Here is a 27,000-nt window from a genome sequence, read left to right as displayed (position 1 = left end):
AGGACCTGACTCAGCATCTGGCAACTTGTTCAGCATGTGAAAGTTAACCCTTCTACTGTCTGAAGAAGCTTGATCAGTAATGGTCTTTGTGGAAGGGCAGCAGCCAAGAAATCACTTTAACAGAAAGGGTACAGGGTGAAGATTTGCTAAAGCTCATAAAGATTGGAATGAAGATCAGTGGAACAAAAAGTGTTATGAAGTGACAAATCCAAGTTTGAAAATTTTGTATCCAATCATTAACAATATGTGAGAAGAAGAATTGGAGAGAGATGGAAGAATGAGTGCTTGCAACCTTCTTTAAAAAAAATAGTTGAGGGACTATCGTGGTTTGGGGCTGCATTTCTGCCAGTGGTGTTGGTGATATTGTTATCGAGTTGATGGGATCATGAATGCTGAGAAGTACAGACAAGTTTTCATTTGTTATGCCATTCCTTCTGGAAAGCAACCCCAGGCACACTGCTGATGCAGCAAAATCATATTTGGAAAGAAAAACAGCTGATAAAACACTCCTCAAACAGCTGATAAAACACTCCACCCCCTCAGGTCTCCACAGAGTCCAGACCTGAATATTAGGCAGTGTAGGATCACCTGAACTGAGAAAGAAATAAAAGACAGCCTAAATGTAAAGTAGAACTCTGGGAAGTGCTGATAGAAGCCTGGTATAATATATCAAGATTACCCCAGAAAACTTAAGGACATTCTCCCAAAAAGAATTCAAGATGCACTTAGTGATAAGAGAGGTCACACTAAATACTAACATCTGCCTCGATAAGCCATTTTGTTATGTGTTTTTTAAATTTTGTGTACATATTTCCTTTAATTTTCTGTTTGTATCCTAATGGAGAAAAAAAAAGTATGGTTATTAAAACTCGGCTAAAAAAAAAAACAAAGCTGGTGATGGCCTAAGACTTTTGCACAGTACTATACTGTATGTACAGTATATACTGTACAGTTGAGGTCAAAAGTTTACTTAATACTTAATATTTAATGCTGACCTGAATAAGATAATTCACATAAAAGACATTTACATATAGTTCACAAGAGAAAATAATAGTTGGATTTATAAAAATTGGCCCTTTTAAAAGATTACGTTTGATTCTTAATACTGTGTTGTTACCTGAATGATCCACAGGTGTGTTTTTTGTTTAGTGATAGTTGTTCATGAGTTCCTTGTTTGTCCTTAACAGTTTTTTTTTTATTCATCTTTTCACACTGAGGACAACAGAGGGACTTATATGCAACTATTACACAATGCTCCAGAAGGAAACATGATGCATTAGGAGCTGGGGGTGAAAACTTTTTGAATTTGAAGATCAGGGTAAATTGAACTTATTTTGTCTTCTGGGAAACATGTAAGTATCTTCTGTAGCTTCTGAAGTGCAGTACTAAATGACAAAATATACAAACATATTTAGGCAAAAATAAGAAAAATGTACACATCTTCATTCTGTTCAAAAGCTTACACCCCCGGCTCTTAATGCATTGTGTTTCCTTCTGAAGCACCAGTGAATGTTTGAAACTTCTGTAATAGTTGCATATAAGTTCTTTAGTTGTTCTTATTGTGACAAGATGGATCTCAACTGTATGAAATGAAAATTTGCTGAAAGTGTACTAACCCTCAGACCATCCAAGATGTAGATGAGTTTGTTTCTTCATTAGAACAGATTTGGAAAAATTTAACGTTGCATCACTTTCTCACCAAAGGATCTTCTGCAGTGAATGGGTGCCGTCAGAATGAGAGTCCAAACAGCTGATAAAACATCACAATAATCCACAATTTATTCCAATTATAGAGTGAAAAGCTGTGTGTTTGTTATAAACAAGCTGTTTTTAACTTTAAACCACTGCTTGCGGCTAAATGTGAATCTTTTATTGATAATGTTGATTTCTCCTGTCAAAAAGTAATCTCATCTGAAACTGGGGGAAAAATATGCACAGCTCAAGCACTGTTTATAAGTAAAAACAGTCCAAAACAGTTCTAAAACAAACTCATCTACATCTTGGATGGCCTGAGGGTGAGTAAAGTTCCTGAACCATTCCTTTCTACACAGCATAATTTCTCCGAAATCCTGCTGTAACGAACATGGCATCTAAGGACTAGTTTTTCTTCTTCATAATTTAGTTTTATTTGATCTTTGATTGATTGTGGGTTCCTTATGGTATAATCAGTGGTTCCCTATGCAGATGCACAGCACTCTCTTGGCATGCTAAAATATATAGTTTGAAATGTATATGTATTTCAATGGAATGAAAGTTCAAGAATGTACTATGTTATGATCTGTCTCTTCATGTCAGTACTTAGGCTGTGATTATGAGATTGACTCAGATGCTGTTGAGGATCAATGTGGAGTGTGTCATGGAAACGGATCTACATGTGAAACAGTGAGGAAGACCTTTGAGGACAGCGAAGGGCTCGGTTTGTAAAATGAATTTCAGTTTTCATATTACAGATATAACCTTAAACGTTTGTTTTCTTTCAGCTTTATTTGTTTGAATAAGCTGAGGTATTATTTCCCTCCCAGGCTATGTAGACATAGGTCTAATTCCGGAAGGAGCACGGGACATCCGTATTGAGGAAGTCGCAGAAGCTGGGAACTACTTGGCATTACGCAGTAATGACCCTGAAAAATATTTCCTGAACGGTGGCTGGACGATCCAGTGGAATGGCGAGTATAAAGCAGCAGGAACAGTGTTCACTTATGAAAGAACCGGGCAGCTGGAAAACCTATCTTCCCCCGGACCGACCATGGAGCCAGTGTGGATTCAGGTACTCAGACGCATGTTTGAGTCCCACATACTGCGTATGAGCAGAATCCAGCATGTGGTGTTTGTGGCCTGTCTCTTTTTAAAGGCACCTGCTAAAGTGCTCTGCTAAACTAGGTCACAGTTTAGTGAATCTATGTGGTTTAGTTTAAGTAGAGCTAAAATGGTAAACATTATAATTTAATGTCTCACATTTGTTGCATGGAAAGATATACAAACAGCTTTTATAAAAAAAAAAAAAAAAAAGAGAACAGCCTGTATTATCCAGGGAAAAGTTTACGGCTTCAAACACTATAATGGATGACAGGCCTGTTCTTTATGACTAATTAAAATCTGCAAATGTCTCTGCACACAGAGCCTTAACTGCTTATGTAAATGTATGGAATTCTGCTTTTGTAAATATTTCAACTGAGAAAACACAACGGTTTTATCTGACAGGCAAAGTGAAATCAAAGGCTTAACCCAATGGATTTGCATAAAATTCTACTTAGCAGGAAATTGCTTTAAGATTTGTTTTTAGTAACAAAAGATTCATGTATGTTTTTATTTCATTTCTTGTTACAAAGCAAAGCATGTTTGAAGATTTTACAGCTTTAGTTGGATTTAACAACTAAATTTGTTGCATAAAAGGCTTATTCCCAAATGTAATCATTAGCGGACTAAGTTTTATTAACACAGTAGCCATAGTTTTTTTTTTATGTTTTAGCACCATTAAAGTGAAGATACTGTTTATTAGGGATTTATGCTAGTATGTGTAGCAGAGGGGCCTTTTAGATAAAGGACCTCCTCCCACAGAGCGATTTGAGGCCTTTGGCTCGCAGCCTTTGCGCGGGTGGAGAGAGAGATTTCTGCAGACAAATGAAATATTCTCTTATCACTCTCCATATTCTTAAATCCCATGAGGAAGGGAGCAGTTTACAACCTCACATTTCTGGTTTCAATGTCCTGCTGTTCAAAGAAAAACGTTATGTTAAAAATGTGTTAGGGAAGAATCTTGTACTACTCTGCCACAAAGTTATTTAGATTTCACATTTTAAAATCTTTTACAATAGTACCAAAGTACCAAAATAAGTAACACATTACACTATGGGCTGGCAACTGCCTCACAATACAATAAAAAGTTTCAGAACAATAAGATATTAAAGTTTTTTTTTTTTAAGTAGTATCTTCTGCTCACCAAGTCTGCACTTATTTTATCCAAAGTACAGCAAAAAATAACATTTTGAAGTATTTTTACTATTTAAAAGAAGTTTTCCGCAGCTGCAGGTCCTCAGTGAGCTCCTTTGTCTTAGCCATGACTGTCCACAAACCAACAGCAGAGAGCTTCTGTTTTTTTTACCTGTTGAGTTGATTAAAACAGCTTGGACTATTTGGAATGGTATAGAACTTTGGATTTTCCCATACTGTGACAGTTTGCAAAGGGTATGAATAATTTTGAACATGCCACTTTTTCTTCAAATGTAAGTAAAAGCTGAGAAATATTTATTTTCAAAATAATGCCTCTTGTACACCGTCTTATTGTCTTCTGGGAGAAGCCTGTGTAATTTCCGGTCTATATATATGTATATATATATATATATATATATACTGACTTCTTTAAACATACATTAGCTTTTTATTTCAGATAAATGCTGATCTTTGGATCTTTCTATTCATCAAAGAATCCTGAATAAATGTACTTAGCTTAAATATTGATAATAATAATAAAAAAATAATAATAATGAATGTTTCTTGAGCAGCAAATCAGCATATTGGAATGATATCTGAAGGACCATGTGACACTGAAGTAATAATGCTGAAAATTTAGCTTTGATCGCAGGAATAAATTACATTTTAAAATATATTCAAGTAGAAAACAGTTATTTAAAATAGTAAAAATATTTTAGAATACATTTAGAATTATGCAATTTTTACTGTACATTGGATCAAATAAATGCAGGCTTGGTGAGCAAAAAAGACTTCCTTAAAAAAGCATAAAAAATCTTACTGTAGTGGTAGTGTAGGTAAGCTGTAATGATTAATGATATTGTAATTGAAACAAGTGAAAAAAAGAATGATGCTACTGTATTGCATACTGTAAAGTGTACTATATTCGGTGAAGAACTTCTTGACTATGGATAATATAATGAGATATTATCATTATCTTTTGGCAGTGACTATAATGTACACGGATTAAATTAAATGAGAAAATTATGCATAGACTTTTCTGGTACTTACCAAATCTGATTGCTTATTTGTAGAAACTGCTTCTTCATTAATTGGCCCTTTTTATCAATACAGTGTCATAGAATCCTGATATTATTGATATCTGATTGTATAAGCATTTCCCTATATTCTAGGTATGAGATTTGTGGGTTTGTATGTTGTTTGTCTGTTCTTGTGTCAAGATTTGTCTTTAATCTGCTCTGAATGTTCTCCAGCTGCTTTTTCAAGAGACCAATCCAGGGGTGAGGTATGAGTACACCATAAGCAGAGACACTCTTGTTGACTCCAACAATGGCACTGCTGTCTCTTATTTCCAGTGGATTTATGGTTCTTGGACTGAATGCAGCGCCACATGTGGAACTGGTAAGGAGTCGTCTTATTGCACACTTCTGCTTTCAACCTATGCCTATGCACAAGTTGAGCCAATCCTGACTGATTTGCCTATTTACTTTAGTATAACTGCTTTGTTATAGTTGCATATTATACTAGAAATAGTGAAAAGCGCAGGAAATAGCTGAGTTGATCTGTTTGTTCAATCTAGCTCTATAGCTAGTTTGAACAAACAGACTATAAATTAGCTCTCTGGCAGGCATTGCTTTCACAAAAAATTGCAGGCAGACAGGGAACTTTCCCGAATGAACAGGGCATGAACTTTATAGGAAACAGACTTTGGACCTGTTGATGCTACATGAACTCAAATTTAATGTGATTGGAAGCAAGACTTTAATAATAGCGGAATATTTCACCGGACAGTGTAATAAAATATTAAAGTGCAGGCACATTTTTTTTGTTGCTCTGTGAAATTTTGTTTGTGAAATTCAGTCATTTCAATAGGAATATTCATGTAAGGGAGTTTCGTGCAATGTCAAAAAAGTTTGCTCATGTTCAAGTCACGCAAATTCCCTGGGTTTGAAAGTGGCTTCTGTGTAAGTGTTGCTTCGTGCACAATTGACAATAGACAATGGACCTTTTTTGCCAGCAAAATTGCCATAATTTTGCTAATGTGACCACACCTTTAGACTGTAAACAGACTTGGTGCTCAAGCCATTCCTAATGTTTATTAGTCACTTGCCTTTTCTTGAATGCTGTGTATGTCGCCATCTTAAAGGCCCTGATATACTTCAAGCTAAATTGAACACTGCAAAAAATGCTTTTCTTACTTAGATTTTTTTGTCTTATTTCAAGCCAAAATATTTCAAAATTCTTACATTTTAACTAGATTATTTTGTTTACCTCATTGGCAGATTATTTTGCTTGTTTGAAGCGAAAACACACTTAATTTTGACTTTTTAAAACAAGACAATAATTTTTACTTGTCTAGAAAATCCTTCTTGATGTAAGAATTTTTAGATCTTTTGGCTGGAAAGAAGAAGATTTTAAAAAGTTTTAAAAAAGTAAGAAAAGCATTTTTTGCAGTGAACAAACTGGTATGACGTCATTTCAGTTTGTTTGGAGTTTAGGGCCAATAATACTTCAAGTGAATTCAAAGAATGAAGTGGTGTGATGTAATTTTGACCAAAATCAGGCCAACACGAAGCTTGTTTGGAGTTTGTTTCAGAAGTTTGAAACAGCTTGCTATTGAGAGCTTTTCTGAAAAGTTTGCTCCAGTGGGTAAACACCTTCGAACTACTATTGGTTTGGTTATAACACTATCAATGTGGATACTGAAACCCGCTATTAAAAGGAGAGTTCCCGCCCAAAATGAAAATATGCTCTTAATTTACTCGCCCTCAGTAGAACAGTAAAGAAGATTTTTGAAAGACAAGACAGTGAACTTAGCCTATAGGATGTATTTTGAATGTCCGGTAGTCCCCGTCTCGTGAGTTATTTTTCGCTTACCAAACTTTCCAAATCTGATTAGTTATTTGTAGAAACTGCTACTTCGTTAATTGGACCCTTTTTATTTAAAGATCCTTTACCAATACAATGTCATAGAATCCTGATTTGTTGATATCTGATTGTATAAATATTGCCCTATATTCTACGTCTGAGATTTGTGGGTTTTAGGGGTGTAACGATATGCCTATAGGTCACGATACGGTACGTATCCCGATATTGGGTTCACGATACGATACGTATCACGATTTTTTGAACAAAAATTAAAACATGAAACTGAAAGACCATTTAAAAGCCATTTCACATGGGACGCGTCAAGCGGTGGAATCTCTGCGCGGCTGCCGCTTTCTCTCATAGTGAAAGTGTTTTGCGGTCGAGCTGGTGTTCGCGACGCTGTCTCGGGGTAAACGTATTGCAAACAACAAGGTCTCATTTAATTTTACAAAAACAAAATAAATGAAACGTAATGAAAATACTATGTGTTATTTGCTATTTGTCATTTTATGGGACAATGACTAGCGTAGTTTTCATGTCAGACAGAGTTTACTATGACATTTTACACATAATTGTATTTTTACTGCGCAGGCTATACTACACGCTTTTTTTTTCTTTATTAATAGCCTTTCTCCGTATTTTATGGATCTCAGTCACCAGCATTTAATCTGAGAAAATTGAACATTTTTCGAATATGACAGGGTAGCTGAAATCAGAGGCTTAAGGATTTGCATCCAATTTCACTCAGCGGGAAGCAGCCCTATGATCTTTTCTAGTAATACAAAAGGTAAATGTCTCATTCAAATCCATGTTTCATGGGGTTTAGTAGAAAAGGCTGAAATTGCATGTACATTCCTTTTGGTTGTGTGATAATGATAGAGTGGGTGGAAATTATTTGGAAAAAAAAACTGTAGTTATTTAGCCGAACCAATCTCATAACAATTTTGTTAATCATTTAATTAATTTTTTCTAATTGAAAAGGGGTGGTTATAATGAGGTGTTTTTGGTAAAACCAAATACATACAAAAGACTATTGTTTGCACACAATAGTTTGGATTAAAGGAGTAGTTCACTTCCAGAACAACAATTTACAGATAATGTACTCACCCCGTTGTCATCCAAGATGTTCATGTCTTTCTTCCTTTAGGCGTAAAGAAATTATGTATTTTGAGGAAAACATTTCAGGGTTTGTCTTCATATAATGGACTTCTATAGTTTGAACTTCCAAAATGCAGTTTAAATGCAGCTTTAAATGGCTCTAAATGATGAAGAAGGGTCTTATCTAGCGAAACGATTGGTTATTTCCAAAAACTCCCATCTTATTTTCTCATCCAACTGTCAAAAATGTCTTTTTTCCATTTTTTTGTAAAGGCAAGACAAGCGTTTGAGGTTAAAAAGTATATAAATTGTCAATATTTTTAGAAAATCACCAATTGTTTCGCTAGATAAGACCCTACTTTCTCGGCTGAGATCATTTAGAGCCCTTTGAAGCTGCATTTAAACTGCATTTTGGAAGTTCAAACTCAGGGACACCATAGAAGTCCATTATATGGAGAGAAATCCTGAAATGTTTTCCTCAAAAAACATTATTTCTTTATGACTGAAGAAAGAAAGACATGAACATCTTGGATGACAAGGGGGTGAGTACATTATCTGTAAATTTTTGTTCTGGAAGTTAACTACTCCTTTAATAGACATCACATGCATTGAGTGACAGAGTTGCCAGAAGCAATTTTTTTTGCTTTTTGGAAATGCTTCTGAACATTTTAACATTTCATGTTTACTCAAGTGACTTTCTATTACTTTTTCAAATTACTTTCTATTATAAATACATGCGTTTTTGCTTTTGGTCATCAATAGCTCTGTTAAGGATTATTGCATAGCACAAATAGATTTTTATTAACATTGAGTATTAAAAATACATAAGAACAGGATGAAACATTGTCCATACTACAAGTGCACCAGTCTCAATAGTGCTGAAGAGTTTCACTATGATTATTTTTAGATGCAATTTCCCGCTGCTCATCTTTAATTTGACTGAAGAGCTCAAACAAATGACATCATTTAATTGGTCTGGCACAGCAGGTAAATCAATTATTCTATATCATTGCAGCAGAATTAAAGCTTTGTCTGCCTAAATTCAAATTAAGGGCTCCTACTCAAAAAAAACAAACAAAAAAAAAAAACCACATAAAATCTAAATAGTCATAGGCCATACCAGGTTTTGGGTTTAATTTGGGACACAATTTAACAACATTAAATAATTTATCTATGAATAAATAAACATACAACAGTGTTTTGCAAATTTTAGCTGTGGGACTCGCCACCTAATGTCCATGTACTCTTTTGAGGGTCACACCAATCATTGCAGACTGACACTTGTTCCCCAGGGCCCTTTATCCCATCTGTTTGAGGGTTTATCTGATAACATTCTTCAAACACCTGTGAAGTCTGTGAAGTCTCTAGACTGTGGGTCGCTTCATCTCTCTGTTGGAGAGTCTGATTCCCAAAGCTGTCAAATAAAGGTCGAAATCAGCCTGAGGACGTGACTCTAGCAGAGGAGAGAATACAAGAAGGGCCATCCCTCCTCCTTCTGGAGTCAATGCAAATCTTAAGGGAGAGTAGCAAAGAGTAATTAAGGTATAATTTACTGCTTTTTTTTAATTTTTTTTATAATATTCAGGATAGTTGTCTCCTCGCATTCATTTCCTGAGATTATTAAATAAGAAAATCTGACATTTTTAATCAAACCATAAACAGATCAATGGCTGGTACTGGTTTGTAAGGAAAACTGCATTATTAATTACATGACCACTCTTTAAATGCCAGCCAAATTTTTCTAGAGCTCTAGTGGCATTTCAATCTATTTTTTACACAAAGATATGTAAAAAAGAGAGTGAAATGACACTAAAGCTAAACTTTTGTGGAATGTTAATTTCCGTATTTATTATTTTAGTTATCTCTTTATTTATTTTTATATTTCCCAATGATGTTTCTTTCTTCAATTTGATAATACTGGACAGTCATGGCCTAATGGTGTGAGAGTCAGGCTTGCAACCCGAAGGTTCTCGGTTCGATTCCCACACCGGCGGGAATTGTGAATAAACAGCGCTCTTTCCACCTTCAGTACCATGACTGAGGTTTCTTTGACAGTGGCCTTCAGCTCATCTGCATTTTTTAGTCTCTTGTTTCTCATTTTCCTCTTGACAATACCCCATAGATTCTCTATGAGGTTCAGGTGAGTTTGCTGGCCAGTCAAGCACACCAACACCATGGCCATTTAACCAACTTTTGATGCTTTTGGCAGTGTGGGCAGGTGCCAAATCCTGCTGAAAAATGAAATCAGCATCTTCAAAAAGCTGGTCAGCAGAAGGAACCATTAGGTGCTCAAAAATTTCTTGGTAAACGGGTGCAGTGACTAAACACAGTGAACCAACACCAGGAGATCACATTGCACCCCAAATCATCACAGACTGTGGAAACTTAACACTGGACTTCAAGAAACTTGGGCTATGAGCTTCTCCACCCTTCCTCCAGACTCTAGGACCTTGGTTTCCAAATGAAATACAAAACTTGCTCTCATCTGGAAAGAGGACTTTGGACCACTGGGCAGCAGTCAATTTTTTCTTCTTCTTAGCCCAGGTAATACGGAGTGGCTTAACAAGAGGAATACGACAACTGTAGCCAAATTCCTTGACACGTCTGTGTGTGGTGGCTCTTGATTCCTTAACCCCAGCCTCAGTCCATTCCTTGTGAAGTTCACGCAAATTCTTAAATCAATTTTGCTTGACAAGCCTCTTAAGGCTGCAGTTCTCTCGGTTGGTTGTGCATCTTTTTCTTCCACATTTTTTCCTTCCACTCAACTTTCTGTTAACATGCTTGGATACAGCACTCTGTGAACAGCCAGCTTCTTTGGCAATGAATGTTTGTGGCTTACCCTCCTTGTGAAGGGTGTCAATGATTGTCTTCTGGACAACTGTCAGATCAGCAGTCTTCCCCATGATTGTGTAGCCTAGTGAACCAAACAGAGAGTCAATTCTGAAGGAAAACTTTGCAGGCGTTTTGAGTTGATTAGTTGATTGACGTGTCACCATATTCTAATTTGTTGAGATGTAAATTGGTGGGTTTTTGTTAAATGTGAGCCAAAATCATCACAATTAAAAGAACCAAAGACTTACACAATTTAAGTTGATTTACTGAAATAAATACTTTTCCACAACATTCTAATTTATTGAGATGCACCTGTACATATTAAATTATAGTTTTGTTTTTTTTTTAAGTTTTTGTCTTCCTATCAAGAAGGGCAAGCTGTGGTACAGTTGTCGCAGTCTCTTTGTGGGCAAATACAGGGTTATGGATATGACATTTTGCGTTATGGATGTGACATATAAATGCTTAAAGAATGTATGAGTTACCAATATACTGAACCATCTGTTTATATTTTAATATACCCTTGTTGATAGAGTGTAAACATCAGAAAGATATCAGTCTATGCACAAGTTTTCTATGTTAAATAAGGGAAATAATCATGCATTATAGATGTGACAAAAAAGGTCAACAACTAGAGAAGTGATGGCTCTTAACAGAACATATAATTGTTACTTTATTTTAATTTTGATGTGTCTATTTATGAGGAATATGTACTGTTATGGATATGACAAGCCTGAAAAATAGCACTTACCAGACTATGGAAAATCATGCACTAAAAAGTAGTACATCGGTATTTAAACCACTAAATGTTGACATCTGTGCTGTCAGTATAAAACCTTTGGTAAAAACTTAATTTTTTTATGGTAAGGTTGACATTTGCATGGAATTACCCTTGTTTAAATGCCTGAAAATGACTGAACTCTATGTGCTTGCCAGATGTTGAATGCACTTGTATGCACTGGCAAAAGTGCCATTTTTATAAACAGCTGCTCTTCAATTTTTCTTTTTTTCAGGTGTACAGAGGCAAGTTGTGCACTGTGTGGAAAGAACATCTGGAATTGTTGAGGAGCATTACTGTGATCCATCTACTAAGCCGGATGACAAGCAAAGTAACTGCAATAAGGGGGCATGTCCAGCCATGTGAGTTTTACTGCTGGGCAGTCCTGTATTTTACACACCCATCAGCAGCAGCCCACTACATGGCTTTTAAAGGCAATCATCAGTGCAGTACGAGTGCAGTAAATTCCTGTGATGTTTTTGTGTCGTCAGATGGTGGGTTGGAGAATGGCAAAAGTGCTCATCTAGCTGTGGGGACATTGGGCTTAGTAAGAGAACAGTGCTGTGTATTCGGAGCCTAGGGCTGGATGAGCAACGAGCGCTTCAGCCGGCTGAATGTCAACACTTGCCTAAACCTGAGTCAATTGTCCCGTGCAACACACATGTGTCCTGTCCTGCTGACTGGACCACTGGAAGCTGGTCAGAGGTGAGCATATGTCAGCCACAAAGAAACATCTCTTGCAGTTAGTGACTCATGATTCACAAAGTTCTGTGAAGAAAGGTTTTACAGACACTGTCTGCACAGCCTTATAATTTTAGCAGAGCTAACAAAACGTATCACAGTATTATCATAGTTTTCATATACCATCAATACACATGAATATAATCCTTCGGTTCCATGGTATATATCCATTGTACCATTGAATTTATTTAAAGGAGACATATCATGAAAATCTGACTTTTTCCATGTTTAAGTGCTATAATCGGGTTTCCGGTGTATCTACCAACCCAGAAAATGTGAAAAAGGACAACCCAGTAACTTTGTTTTGGTAAGCCTTTCTCTGCAAGCATGTGAAAAAATGATCCCCTCATTGGGGAACTTATTATAATATTACCGCCCTTTAATCTGCACGTTTACACCCAAGGCGCCGCCATTTTGTTTTCGCAAGCGACAAAGGTGTACCAGTTCTAACACTACGGCATAAGTTCGAGTCAAGCATGCTAACTGTTCTGTCGTTGGCTGCACAGATGAGAACAGAACACTATTTAGAGTTCCAGCCTCAGAGGAGACAAGACTAATAAAAACATGTGTTTTCTTACCCAGCAGTTTACCTTCAAAGACATAACTGACTGTTTTTGTAAGTCATATGTGTTTTTAACATAAACGTGTTTGTATTTGACAGTTTAAGCGCAATAAGACATGAAAGAACTTAGTACTCACAAGAGTTTAGTACTCACAAATGTCATGTGACAGACGCTGTGCATGTGCTTCATATGTGTGTGCCACAAATTTCAATGTGAAAAGCGTATATCAGAAGTTTAAACTAATATGGCTTTAAAACGCATGATTTCAGTATGATAGACATGATAAACAAAACCAAACAGATGTTTTTTATTAGAGTATCTGAGGTATGAGCTGTAAAGGCACAGCCCTATTCTGAAAAAAGGGGGCAGGGAGCAGCTGCTCATTTGCATTTAAAGAGCTTTCACTCAAAAATTATCATTTTCAAAATGATATAATAAATTATCTGTTGGGTATTTTGAGCTGAAACATCACAGAGACATTCTGGGGACATCTGAGACTTGTATTACATATTGTAAAAAGGAGCTTAATAGGTCTTGAAAATAAATGTTTATATTATTCTAATCACAAAAATCATGGTTTCTGATTTAAACTTACGTTATATGGGTCAAACTAATTATTTTATGCCAAAAATCATTAGGATATGAAGTAAAGATCATTTCCTACCATAAATATATCAAAACTTACTTTTTGATTAGTAATATGCATTGCTATGAACTTCATTTGGACAACTTTGTACCCTCAGATTCCAGATTTTTAAAGAGTTGTATCTCAGCCAAATGTCATTTCCTAACAAAACCATACATCAGTGAAAGGCTTCTTTGTTCAGCTTATTTATTCATTCATAATTGACACTTATGACTGTTTTTGTATGACCAGGGTCATATATAATCATGCTTTTTGATTATTCCTTGCTTGCTCATAAAACAAACTTCAGATTTTCCTTCTTGGAACAAACAAGCACAAAACTGTTTTGATGACTCAGTGTTATACAAAACTGACTCTTTTTTTATTAAATTATTGTGAGATGATTTTCAGACTTTGACGGCTCTACTTGACTGCTTCTTCCACAGTGTTCAGTGAGCTGTGCAGCTGGTTTCCAGATACGTGACGTGACCTGCAGCTGGAATACTGGTGTGGACTGTGATCCGAAAGCCAAGCCTAATTCGACTATGCTGTGCTATCTTCAGGACTGCCCCATAAACTCGGACACCTTTGGCAACGACTGGTCAGGAAGTGGAGCGTCCAGCAAAGAAGTTTTCAATGAGATAAAAGTCATACCCCACTTTAGTACTACTAGAAATCAGCCAAGGGGCAATGCTGACCTCAATGACATTATAGAAGACGATTTCTCACATTATAGTCATGTTGAAAAGACCCCTGACAATTCCATTGTGAAAAATCTTCAAGTTGATGATTTTTATTACGACTATAACTTTATAAGATTCCATGAGGATCTGTCATATGACCTTGGTAAAGATGAAAATTATATGTTTGATAACTCAGGAATTAAACACAGAGACATTTCTCTGACAGGGACAGATGTCCCTATAACTACCTCATCACCATCCACCACTATGCAATCTGAAAGCATTACAAATAAAGGTGCTGAAGGTCATGATCCTCAAAAGAAAGATGTACTAGATGAAAATAATGATGAGCTATTTGCTGAGGACTATTTCCTGCCTGTCGTAACAACAACTGAACCTTCCTCTGCAGTTACCAGGTTATTTAACAAATGGAACGACACTGATATTGGCTTAAGTCGGGACATCAGTACTACAAGGAAACCTCCATCAACTACAGATTTGTCCACTCTGAACATGCACACATTATCATATGAAACTGTGCCAACTGTAAATTTGAACAGAAATTCAATTAACCATGACAATTACCAAACAACTGAAGATGAGAATGAAGAGGAGTTTGGCGAAGATGTTCCTGGAGGTGAAAGTGAACCACACCATGGCACTCAAAATTATGAACCTCAGTTTGAAATTTATGAGAACAGACATGTTGATAATCCCACTACTCTATTACAATGGAGTACAGCCTCACCGACAGTCTCTCAACTATTGGAGCTTCTCAGCAGTGCTTCCAGTGATGACTTTGCAAAATACAACATTATGACAGAACCAAAAATTAACACTGAGGAAAGTGAACTCACTGTAAGAGAGTTCACTACGACCTCAGATAGCCTTTCTCAAGAGTATGTTACTTCTCCAACTTCCTCTCTCCCAGCCAAACATTACAGTAGCATGACCTCAGCAGCTGGAACAACAGCTCTACCTCCTACAGAAATAGAAAATGATTTTGAGCCCCCGCTCTTCACTACAAGTGAGATTCCATACACTTCAATTACAACAAAGACTCAAAGTTGGTATTCCAGAGCAATTGCATCAACCAAGACTAATGGGCCTAAAATACAACCTTGGGGAACTCCGGTACCCTTACCTCGCTGGACAGAGATTGATAACAATGAGATTATTATTGCCCAAACGCTGAGACCTGCTGGGCTGAATCCCACTCTCTCTTCTCCTACTGAGCAGCCATCTCAGGGCACTAGCAGTGAGCATTCAGTGCATTCTTCTAGCCCTCTGATGCCCACTGGGCTGGCCATGCCTTCCCTTTCCCCATCAGCCTCCCCTGCACACTGGAAAAAAGGCAACTGGAGTGCTGTGAGTAGTTAATTATGCATGCCTCACATTCTCTAGATATGAAACCAGCATCGCTGACAAACAGCAGCTGGCCACATGATGAAAGTCCTTGAATTATGCTGACACCACAGCATTAGATTTCAACACAAACATAACTTTAAATTTCAGTTACTGAAAATTGTTATTCTAGCAACAAAAAATGGATTTAAGGGATCACATAGCACCACTATCCATCTTTAAATCTGTGCATTAGCGTTCACACATACACAAGGTTTCACATCCTGAAGATCAAAAATGGGAAATGTTAGGTTTCTAAAAAGGTTGTTGAAGCCCTTAACCTTTAACCTAACTCTAAAATTAGAATAGTTAATGAGAATGTTTATCCAGGAACATGTACTATTTACAATTGAGGTCAAAGTTTACATCCCCCTTTCAAAATCTACAAAATGGTAATTTTTTTTAACAAAATAGGAGGGATCATACAAAATGCATGCTATTGTTTATTTTGCACTGACCTGAATAAGATATATTCACATAAAATATGTTTAGATATAATCCAGAAGATAAAATATTAGTTAAATTTATTCAAAAGTTTCATTATTCAAAACATTCCATTGATTCTTAATACTGTGTTCTTACCGTAATGATCCACAGCTGTGTTTGTGTGTTTTAAGTGATAGTTGTTCATAAGTCCCTTGTTTGTCCTGAACAGTTAAACTGCCTGCTGTTCTTCAGAAAAAATCTTTCAGGTCCCACAAATTCTTTGGTTTTCCAGCATTTTTGTGTATTTGAACCTTCTCTAACTGTATGACTGTTTGATTTTGAGATCCATCTTTTCACACTGAGGGCAACAGAGGGACTCATATGGAACTATTACAGAAGGTTCAAATGCTCACTGATGCTCCAGAAGAAAAAAATTGAATTTGAAGATCAGGCTAAATTTAGCTTATTTTGTTTTCTGGAAAACATGTAAATATCTTCTAAAGCCTCTGAATGGCAGTACTAAATGAAAAGAATATGATATTTAGACAAAATAAGAAAAATGTACACATCTCCATTCTCCACACATCTCTTAATGCATGGTTTTTCCTTCTGGAGCATCAGTGAGCGGTTTGTGGGACGTATACGCAAAAAAAATATGCATATGCAATATGTGTGCAAGAACATTTATAGTACAATTGATTTGGTATTGTAGTGTTCAACAAGTTGTGGGCTTGGTGCCATCTGGAGGTCAGTGACCTGCAGCACTGGTGATGATTCAGACTGTGACTTAGCTACTAGGCCAGTGCCAGCACGCCGCTGCTACCTTCGCCCCTGCTCTGCATGGAAAATTGGAGAGTGGAGTAAAGTAAGTCTGCATGCATGGAGCCAAACATTATGAATTCAATGATTTTTCAATGCGTGAAAATACTATGGAAGTTACTACTTTTGATATCTCTTTTGGCAGTGCTCGAAGAATTGTGGTGTAGGAGTGAAGGTCAGAGAGATTCAGTGTTACGACACACGAGATCAGAGGTTGCTGCGTCCCTTTCATTGCCAGGCCACCTCCCCCAGACCTCCTGTCCGAATTCCTTGTAACATCCACAACTGTTTAGAGTGGTACACGTCCTCTTGGGGGCAGGTAAAGAGATTTGGCATTCAAAAGCTTTCCTTTTTTTATCCTCTCTTCAACTGTGTGTGTCTGATTCTAACACCATATACTGTACATGCACAGTGTTCAGAGCTGTGTGGAGGTGGGGAGCAGCAGAGGCTGGTCACTTGCCCTGAAACTGGGAAATGTGATGATGACCTACAGCCCAGCAACATTCAGACTTGCAATGTCCATCCATGCCACGAGTGGATTACTGGATCCTGGGGTCAGGTGAGTGACACAAAACTTGAGGAAACGTTCAGTTTGAAGTATTTTGAGTCAGCCAACCTAACAATAGCTGGGTTTCCATTACAGATTTGCACAAAACTTTTGTGATATTTTATAAATGTCCAACAAAAAAACCTATTGCAAATTCATGGCATTTCCATTAACCAATGTTATGCGACTAAAGGGTAACTTTAATGAAGCAGCTTGGAAAGCCGCTTCTGGAATGCTTCTGACACATGCCACGATCAGCTCCAGTTGCCGTGTCGGAGCCGTAATGCAGTGTAAATAAGGGGTTATCCTAGCATTAATGGCAAAGAAAGCATGTTATACTTGAGAGTGTCCACATACAGTGGTGTAAAAAAGTGTTAGCCCCCTTCCTGATTTTACTTTTTTTGCATGTTTGTCATGTCATGTCAATGTTTCAGATCATCAAACAAATTTAAATATTAATCAAAGATAACACAAGTAAACACAACATGCAGTTTTTGAATGAAGTTTTTTATTATGAAGGGAAAACAAAATCCAAACCCACATGGCCCTGTGTGAAAAAGTGTTTGCCCCCTGAACTTAATAACTGGTTGGGCCACCCTTAGCGTTAGCGATAACTTGCAATGAGTCTGTTACAGCGCTGTGCAGGAATTTTGGCCCACTCATCTTGGAAGAATTGTTCTAATTCAGCCACATTGGAGGGTTTTCGACCATGAACCACCTTTTTACGGTTATGCCACAGCATCTCAATAGGATTCAGGTCAGGACTTTGACTAGGCCACTCCAAAGTCTTCATTTGTTTTTCTTCAGCCATTCGGAGGTGGATTTGCTGGTGTGTTTTGGGTCATTGTCCTGCTGCAGAAACCAAGTTCGCTTCAGCTTGAGGTCACGAACAGATGGCCGGATATTGCCCTTTAGGATTTTTTGGTAGACGGCAGAATTCATGGTTCCATTTATCACAGCAAGTCTTCCAGGTCCAGAAGCAGCAAAACAGCCCCAGACCATCACACTACCACCACCGTATTTTACTGTTGGTTTGATGTTCTTTTACTGAAATGCTGTGTTACTTTTACGCCAGATGTAATGGTACACACACCTTCCAAAAGTTCAATTTTTTAGTGAGTATTTTCCCCAAAGTCTTGGGAATCATCAAGATGTTTTCTGGCAAAACTGAGACAAGCCTTTATGTTCTATTTGCTCAGCAGCGGTTTTCGTCTTGGAACTCTGCCATGCAGGCCATTTTTGTTCCTGAATTTCTTTGGATCTCAAAATGATGTGTAGCTTTTGAGGATCTTTTGGTCTCTTCACTTTGTCAGGCATGTCTTATTTAAGTGATTTCTTGATTGCGAACAGGTGTGGCAGTAATCAGGCCTGGGTTTGGCTAGAGAAACTGAACTCAGGTGTGATAAACCACAGTTATGTTTTAACAGGTGGGGGGGCAAACACTTTTTCACACAGAGCCATGTGGGTTTGGGTACCTTCATAAAAAAAAAAACCTTCATTTAAAAACTGCATGTTGTGTTTACTTGTGTTATCTTTGATTAATATTTAAATTAGTTTGATGATCTGAAACATTAAAGTGTGACAAACATGCCAAAAAAATAAAAATCAGGAAGGGGGCCAACACCTTTTCACACCGATGTAAAAGGTGTGTCATGGAGGTTATAGTACCTTAAAGAATGATCTTGTGACCTTTACGTACACCAGGTGATCTGTAAATGCGCAAAAAACTGTTTCCATTGCAGTTTTGCTATATATTCCTGTTTCTAATTGCCTGAAAAAACACCTCATGTGAGTGTAAAAACTTTTTTGCGATATATGGGAGTTTTCGCGCTATTGATGTGTTTCCATTAGTAGTATTTTTAATTTGCTGTTTCAGTTTTGTAACTGTGTCTTTGCACTAGATACAAAACCATGCATCTAAATGTGTGTACAAAATAACTCACAGAATCAGAATTAGAGGAACATCATGGGCTGAAATGACTGAAAATGGCTTATGTTCTTTTAATTTTTACTGTAGTGTTGCTTTAAAGAGTGCAACTTTTAATTATTCAAGTTAATCTGAATGCACATTTTCTAAGTACACCTACATGGCTTTTCCTTCATACTTTGCAGTAAAAAAAGATTATTACAACAAATTTAAATAGTCTATATAATCAGTATCATGAAAAACAGACTGTAATTTAAGTAACCTTTCACCCTCTCCTATTAAAATCTGGCTCACACACAAGAACATCTGTTTGGTTATATAACCGCAGCACAGTGAGTGGAATCTACACTGTAAAACTAGAAGGTGGTAGAGAATAAGAATTGCAGACAAACCTCATTACTACTCATGATTTTAGTGTATAAAAGTGAAAAGATCTGAGAACATGAGAAGGCTCCACAATCCCTTTACAATACCACTGTGCTTCACAACCAATCTCAGTAAATCCCCAACCCCCAGAGCTTTGGCCAGTACTTTACTTGTATTATATGGAATCAAAACAGCCAACAAAACACTGGCAAGCAAAAATTAGTTAGAAAGCTTTTGAATTTTTTTTATTATTATTTTTGGTTTTTGTTTTTTGCCTTTGTGGCAATTTCTGAAAATGGCAACATCCCAAATAGTGGAAGAAAATGACAGAGGATTGATTCATTTGTAATTATCTCTCATTCAGTTTTTCTTTAAAGATGAAGAGATGTAATGGATTATTCACAGAGTGTGTGCAGAATGTCAGACCTGAATGTAGGAAGTAACATAATTGGACAATCAGTGAAGTCAAATCACAGTGTGCTCATATGAACCCACCATGCTCATCCTGCAATTAAGCTGCTAATATTGGTCTGCCCCTTTGGGTACATATTCAAAGCACCCGAGTCTGCCTTTGACAAAGAGAGCCCCTTCTATATTCTCTCTCCACATAGTGCTGTCAATACTGTTGAGATCATGTAGACCTATGTAATTATGTTGTGTTAACCACCTTGCAAAACCTATAATGTGGTTTTCTTATTAGATAACAAAAAATCTTAGGGAATTAACCAAGTGTATTTCATATTTTGAAACCTAAGCAGTGCTCAGCATTGCTTTGCAAACTAAGGCTGGTTTGTTAGACTTAAAGTGCTCCTATGATGAAATATAAAAGTTTTTCAAACCTTGGGTGGAAACTGGTCATGTAAAACTGCTTTTGATTTAGGAAACCTTGTTTTAACACTTGCTCCATTCACTTGCAACCAAATAATGCATTCATAATTAGACTGATGGCTCAGTCATACTGAAAAGCATATAAATACGATCTGACTGAACTCATTTGCAATTGCACTGAAAGGAGTGATATACTGTATACCTGAAATAATATGATTAACAGGAAAATGTTAAACATGTAAAACTTAAATCTGACTATTTTCTCAGAAGGATCAAAAACACCTTTTATGCCATATTAATTTTTATGTATTACCAACTAGGAATTGAAGGTCAGCTTTCTTTTTAGATCTGTCATTAAGGCAAAAAGCGTTGAAACTGGAAACTGGAATACATTTAATACACATGTAAACTAAAATGTGAACCAATCCAACATTTTGGTTTTGCATAAATGAATCTTTTAGAATCTAAAATCAGAATGAATCTACTGAAAGTGGGGAAAATATTAAAAGATCAAATTTTAGATCAATTTTTTAGGATATGACTCCTTTGAAGACTCTCATCAGTTGTCAAAGCTTTGCAAAAGGTTGTTAGACAGAGTCTGATAGAAAATGATTAAGGGGCAGTTAGCCCAAAATAAATGGACTGAAGAAACTGTACTAGGTGTTTAACAGGCTTATCTGTGTTTTGGCAGTGCTCAGTTTCCTGTGGTGGAGGTGTTCAGCGCCGACTGGTTAAATGTGTCAACTCTAAGGCCGAGCTTGAGGATGAAAATGAGCATGTTGATTGTGATCACGAACCTCAACCAAAGAACACAAAAAATTGTAACACTCATGACTGCGACAGCATCCCCTCTGGTAAGTGGAACTTTGTGAGCTAGAGACAATGAATACATATAGGTGACCAGTTTTGGGGAAAGTTACTTTTAAAAGTAGCGCATTACAATATTGAGTTACTCCCTAAAAAAGTAACTAATTACATTACTTTTTATGGAAAGTATTGCGTTATGTTACTTTTGTGTTACTTTTTAAATCTGGGAAGGGCTTGCTTGTTTTTTTTAATATAAAAAGTTCTATTTTTGGCAAATGTAAAAACCTTTTTACACCAAAGGCCTCAGGCTTAGAGAAAAGTAAATTCATGTCTGTACAGTAGACCGCAGAAGAAAAAATGTCAACTCTTCAGTAATAAAAAAAGTAAAACAAATGTTAGATTATCTTGAGTAATTTTTGCTTATTAGTATGGATGAATTGGATCATCGAAGGTTGGCAGCAAAGACATTGGTTAATAAATTGGGATCGAATTCATATTTGTGGATGTACAAATGGATATTTGTATTATTTAACATATTTAATTACTGCAGGTTTGCATTGAATTTCACTGTTTTTATTCATTTACAGGAATACTGTATCTGTTTTTTTTAGTGAGTGAGATTTATTAATGCATGTTCACATTTATTCTAGAACTAAAGTGACATCTTACTCACAATTTCTCTCAACATGGGGACAGGAGAGCTTTTAATCAATAAATGAGGGGGAAAAGTAACTGGCGTTACTTATATGAAAAAGTAACTCAGATATTTTCTAGTCAATTAAAAAATAATGTGCTACTTTTCTAGTTACATGGAAAAAGTAATATTATTACATAACTTGCATTATTTGTAATGTGTTACCCCCAACACTGTAGGTGATTATAGACCACAAAATTAAGTTTTTATTACTAATCAAAAATATATAAATATATTTACAGTAGGAGATTTACAAAATATCTTGATGGAACATGATCTTTACCCGCGTTAAAGAAAAATCTGTCATTTTGACCCATACAATGTAATGTTGGCTATTGCTACAAATAGAGTTTGCCTTTTAAAGTGACACTCAAATGCAAATTTAACATAGTAAAATTAAAACGGAGGGCTGATGCTATTTCATGCATTCTGACTTTACACTGTTGGATTTACACTTTACAGAGTTGGATTTTTATGCTAAATATATATATTTTTTAAAATAAAAACAAAAAGTATTTGCCAAATACACTTCAGGGTTGGTATAGGTCTGTACAAGTTCATTGGTATTGAATTTCTGTGTTACTTTTGGTATATTTTCACACTTAAAATAATGCTTTGGTATTCATCTTATACCACTGTACAATTCAGTGCGCTATTTAACCTTTAAAACTTTAAAAGTATTGGTTCAACCAAGTTTGATCAAACATTACCCTAAACCTACACTAGATTTTTTTTTTTTTTTAGTTTTATTTAGTAACTTTCAGGAGGATGTACTCATTTTTACAACACAACATTTTATCACTTTGATAAGACAATCTTATTTTCCTGAATAGTTGTATTATTCTTCTTTTGTAACTGACCAAGCAGGCGTGTTGGAACATTATATCTCCAAAGAACCCTAACATGTCTTCCAAGTAAAGAGTAATTGCTGAATTTGTTAAGTTTTAGAGGGGTTAAGTTTAAATTTACTCATTTATGCTATGCACTGTAAATAAATAAAAGCTGCCATAGCCAAAAGTTTTTTTTTTTTCTATGGCTTGGACAAATCTGTACACTTGGTATGCTCTGGTAAATGTGCTGTGTGTTTTATTGTCTTCCATTTATCAGCAATCATACTAAGAGAGAGAGGGAGAACAAGCCCACTTTTCTCTGTGTCTGCTATTGAAAGTTCCATAAAGTGCTGCACCTTTAGATTGGTTTGGCTTGATTATTGCTGGTTGCTGAGGATTGTGCCATTTACGGTTCTCTGAATCCCCCTTCATTGCTGCTCTTTTGTCATGGGTCACTGGGATAGAAAGAAAGAAACCTGTGTGTGCAGTCCAATACCATTATTCTGATATATAAAGACACACAAACCTTTCATCTGAAACAAGAGTTTCACGTTTTCTCTGATAAATAAGACAATTTTTTTTTTTTTTTGTAGAATCTTAGCTTAAAAGTCAACATTAAAATTACATTTACAACCCATACCTATGTTTCCAATTGAAACTGAATTTTGTGAGAATTGATTTGGATGTTGTTTTGGACGTTTTAGTTGAATTTACAGGAATCATATATTATTCAAATAGTGTCCTTAATGTAAGGTTCACAGATAGCAGTTATCAGCAAATTAGAAATTTCAGGCAAAATGCCCCCTCCCTTAACCTTTACTCCTTCATATACCTTTGAAGAATTCCATTCACTTCTTTTTTCTTCAAGTAATACAGCTCACCTGGCTTACAGCCTTTAATTACCATCTTCATCACTTTGAAATGTACCACCAGGCCTGTCATGTGCTAGTCCTGAGAAAATTGCTTTACCTCAGTGTGCTAATTAAAATGTGATTCATGAGAAGCGGTTTGGTGGTACATATGTTTCATTTCTTACTTTTTAAAGAAATTATCCAGAAAAATCCACCCACGTTTAATTAGTTTTAGGGAAATGTTTGCTTATAATTATTTCACTCCGATGGAAGTGGCTAAAGGAGACTTTATGAGATTAGCTGGGGTGCAGTGACTTTATTTCTGAAAAATAATTATGCCACCATGATGTCTAGGTGAAAAACCTCAACTTTTAATTTGTTATTCATTTTAATCCATACAGACTTTTCAGATCTTAAAGTGTTGTTCTGTGTCAGACCTTGAATTTTACCATTCATAGTGTGAAGAATTTCAAAATTTGTTCAGTTTCTTGGCTTTTGTAAGATGCATTTTTGTAGTCTCTTCAAGTACAAACTGTATTACTTAGGGCAAGACTATTGGGCAGACTATTTCATCTGGTATTAAGATGCATTTTTAGCGATCCGACCACTGATAATAAGAACAAAAGTGGTCAGCTGAGGCACATTCTGTTCCGCCTGGGATTAAAATAAGTTTCAAATTCATCACTTGTGACCACTTCTGTTCCTTGAGACACTCCACTCTTATTTCATCAGAATCTACATCACTTCCATTGCCGTATTGCCAAATGTAGTGCACAAATTCTATTGACTAAATTAACTCACATTAAACGGGTTACATGCAATTACTGTAGGAAAGGAAGCAAATAAAAAGAATAAAGAAAGCAGCTGCAATATCACTTGTAATTGTGTTTTTACAACAGTAAACTTTGAATCACTTGTTTTTGCTACATTTTTTAATGTATTATGTCAGTGGGCAGCAAGTAGACTCTTAACAATAAAGGTGCTTCACAATGCCATAGAAGAACTTTTTTTGTCTAAATGGCTCCATAAAGAACCTTTAACATCTAAGAACCTTTTCTGTTTCACAAAAGTTTCTTTGTGGCGAAAGGTGGTTCTTCAGATTAAAAAGGTAAGAAAGACATGGTTCTTTAAAGAATCTTCATATTTTGTCATAGGGCCCAAAATTGCGAGCGGCGCCCCTGCAGCCAAGTGTGTTATTCCACCTATGGAATTGGACAATTGGGTAGTTATGTTCTTGACTAGCATATTTAAGGCATGAAGCTACTTTATATAACAAGATTCATATGCTTCTCACCATGCAACAGGTGTCCGTTTACTAACAGTGCACACAATGCACACAAAAAATTGGCGGCTATGTGAGGCAAACTCAACTTCACTTTGTCCTCATTATTCAATCATTCGGTTGGTTGGGTTAGATCCAGGCTCCTGGCTTTTCGCAGTCAATACTTGACAACAACAGCATTCTGAAGAGGATCTCCTTTATTAGCCACACTTTGTTTCAGTTTGTTTGCTGGCGTGGGATTGTGAATTAATCAGCTTCTTGACCAACTGCCAAAAACCTGGTTTATTTGGCTCAGACTGTCATAGTGTCAGCTGGTGGGTCTCAGTCTTTTGTGATACTGAGGGAAGTTTAACTGATTTTTCCATCCTGGGTGCCTGAGTGTGGACTTTCCCACTCTAGATTTGTAAATCCTGGCGTCCCGAAGGGCTATTAATAGTATTGTTTTTTCCTTTTGCCTCAGATAATAACCTCTTTTGGCAAGGCATGTTGCAGCTCAGATCCCTTCACTCCTGACTGTGTTTTGGACGCTGAGAGAGGTCTTGCGTAACTGTTTGGAATGAAATATTTGCCGCTGTCCAAATAGATCACAAGTGGATTTTCATGCCACTTCAGCTGAAGTCAGCTGTTACTTACTTGTGCAGTTTAATAAAAGGCTGTTATATAACAATTTAACCCCATGTTGCAGTACATCTAAAATCATTATGTTAACATACAATGGTGAATTGGTATTTCACCAGCTAAAATGGTTTTAAGCCAGATATTTCTATCTTTTGCTGTAGTGTGTCAGTAGGAAATATCAGTTTACATTTCCAAATATTCGTTCTGCCAATTGTAATGATCTAGTGAGATTTTTGTTTGCCAAGGAGTCTGACAACAGCCAGGGCTTCACACAGAGATCTGATCTCACCATCATCCAGTCTGTCTGGAATGACATGAAGAAACTGTGGCAAGGTCTCCAAGATGCTACCTGAAAAACTATGCGCAAGTGCACCTAAGGCAAAAGCTGCTTTCCAGTTTTTTACGATTGCTTACACACTAAAATTAAAAATAATGCACAGTTAGTGAAACCTGACTCCATAAGCAGTCTGCTAAAATAATAAATTCAGTTCAGTATTGCTCAGAAATTCAGATACGTTTCATTGAAGTCCCAAATGTTCACTGTTTTCCCAGATTTTCTCCCACTTCTCATGTAAAAGATGTATAAATGAGACTATTGTTGACATACAGTGAGAGTATACAGCTGTTAAATTAATGTGTATACTATAGTTTAAACTCTTTGTCGCCTGAGAAGAATTTTAAAAAGAAAGTTTGAGTTCATGTGAAATTTGTGATTGTCATTGTTGCATAGGAGAAATTACCTGAAGACATCTTGGATCTTGTTTGTGCTTTCTTTCCTATAGGTTTATGTCTATATCCAAGCATTTTAACAAAAAATAAAATAAAATAAAATTTACATCAACTTTAGGGTGATCGATAACGCCAGGCAAAAACAGAAACCGTTTTAGCGGTAAAACAAATATTAATGGAAGATTACAAAGATATTCATATTTTCCTGTGGAATAGCTGACTGTACATAATAACATAAGGAACTTGTATTTAAATAAATAAACGATTCTAAATACATGTAAAGTTTTGGGAAAACCCCTGACTGAAAAATTTTGTTTTGGGGGGGATTTAGTTGCCATGAGAACAACCTTGTGTCTTCTGAGTTTTCGTTGGCTACTGGCTGCTTGTCTAGTTTGAATACTGAATGAGTGACCAAAAATAAACACAAACTACATTTCCTGTATCACTCAGGCTCCTCAACATTGTTTAAAACCGCACTTACAGGATGTTGGGAGGTGGGGTGAGTTCAGACCGGATTAATGAGCCCTCTCTCAGCCGAAGGCCACTGTGTGTCACGGGATTTGGTTTGCTACTCTGTCTGGAATAAATCATGTAAGAACAGGAAGCGTTTGTGCACGTGTGTGTGTGTGTGTGTGTGTGTGTGTGTGTGTGTGTGTGTGTGTGTGTGTGTGTACCTCGTATTCATCACGGTATGGGACCAAATGTCCCCACAAGGATAGTAATACCAGTAGATTTTGACCTTGTGGGGACATTT

The 27,000-nt window shown here is 36.4% G+C and overlaps 1 protein-coding gene across 1 annotated transcript in view; it reads left to right on the top strand.

Annotated features, from left to right (window-relative positions):
• Positions 1–27,000, top strand: part of adamts7 (a disintegrin-like and metallopeptidase (reprolysin type) with thrombospondin type 1 motif, 7) — a 96,062-nt gene that overhangs the window by 50,945 nt on the left and 18,117 nt on the right. The window contains 10 exon segments of the mRNA XM_073835709.1: positions 2,296–2,416; positions 2,523–2,767; positions 5,184–5,331; positions 11,742–11,868; positions 11,998–12,211; positions 13,882–15,486; positions 16,661–16,813; positions 16,913–17,086; positions 17,180–17,326; positions 21,127–21,289. Of these exon segments, the coding sequence (XP_073691810.1) occupies positions 2,296–2,416; positions 2,523–2,767; positions 5,184–5,331; positions 11,742–11,868; positions 11,998–12,211; positions 13,882–15,486; positions 16,661–16,813; positions 16,913–17,086; positions 17,180–17,326; positions 21,127–21,289 (3,097 nt within the window).

Source organism: Garra rufa, chromosome 3 (genome assembly GCF_049309525.1).
Source record: "Garra rufa chromosome 3, GarRuf1.0, whole genome shotgun sequence".
NCBI lineage: Eukaryota > Metazoa > Chordata > Actinopteri > Cypriniformes > Cyprinidae > Garra > Garra rufa.
This window is presented reverse-complemented; position numbering and strand designations above follow the sequence as displayed.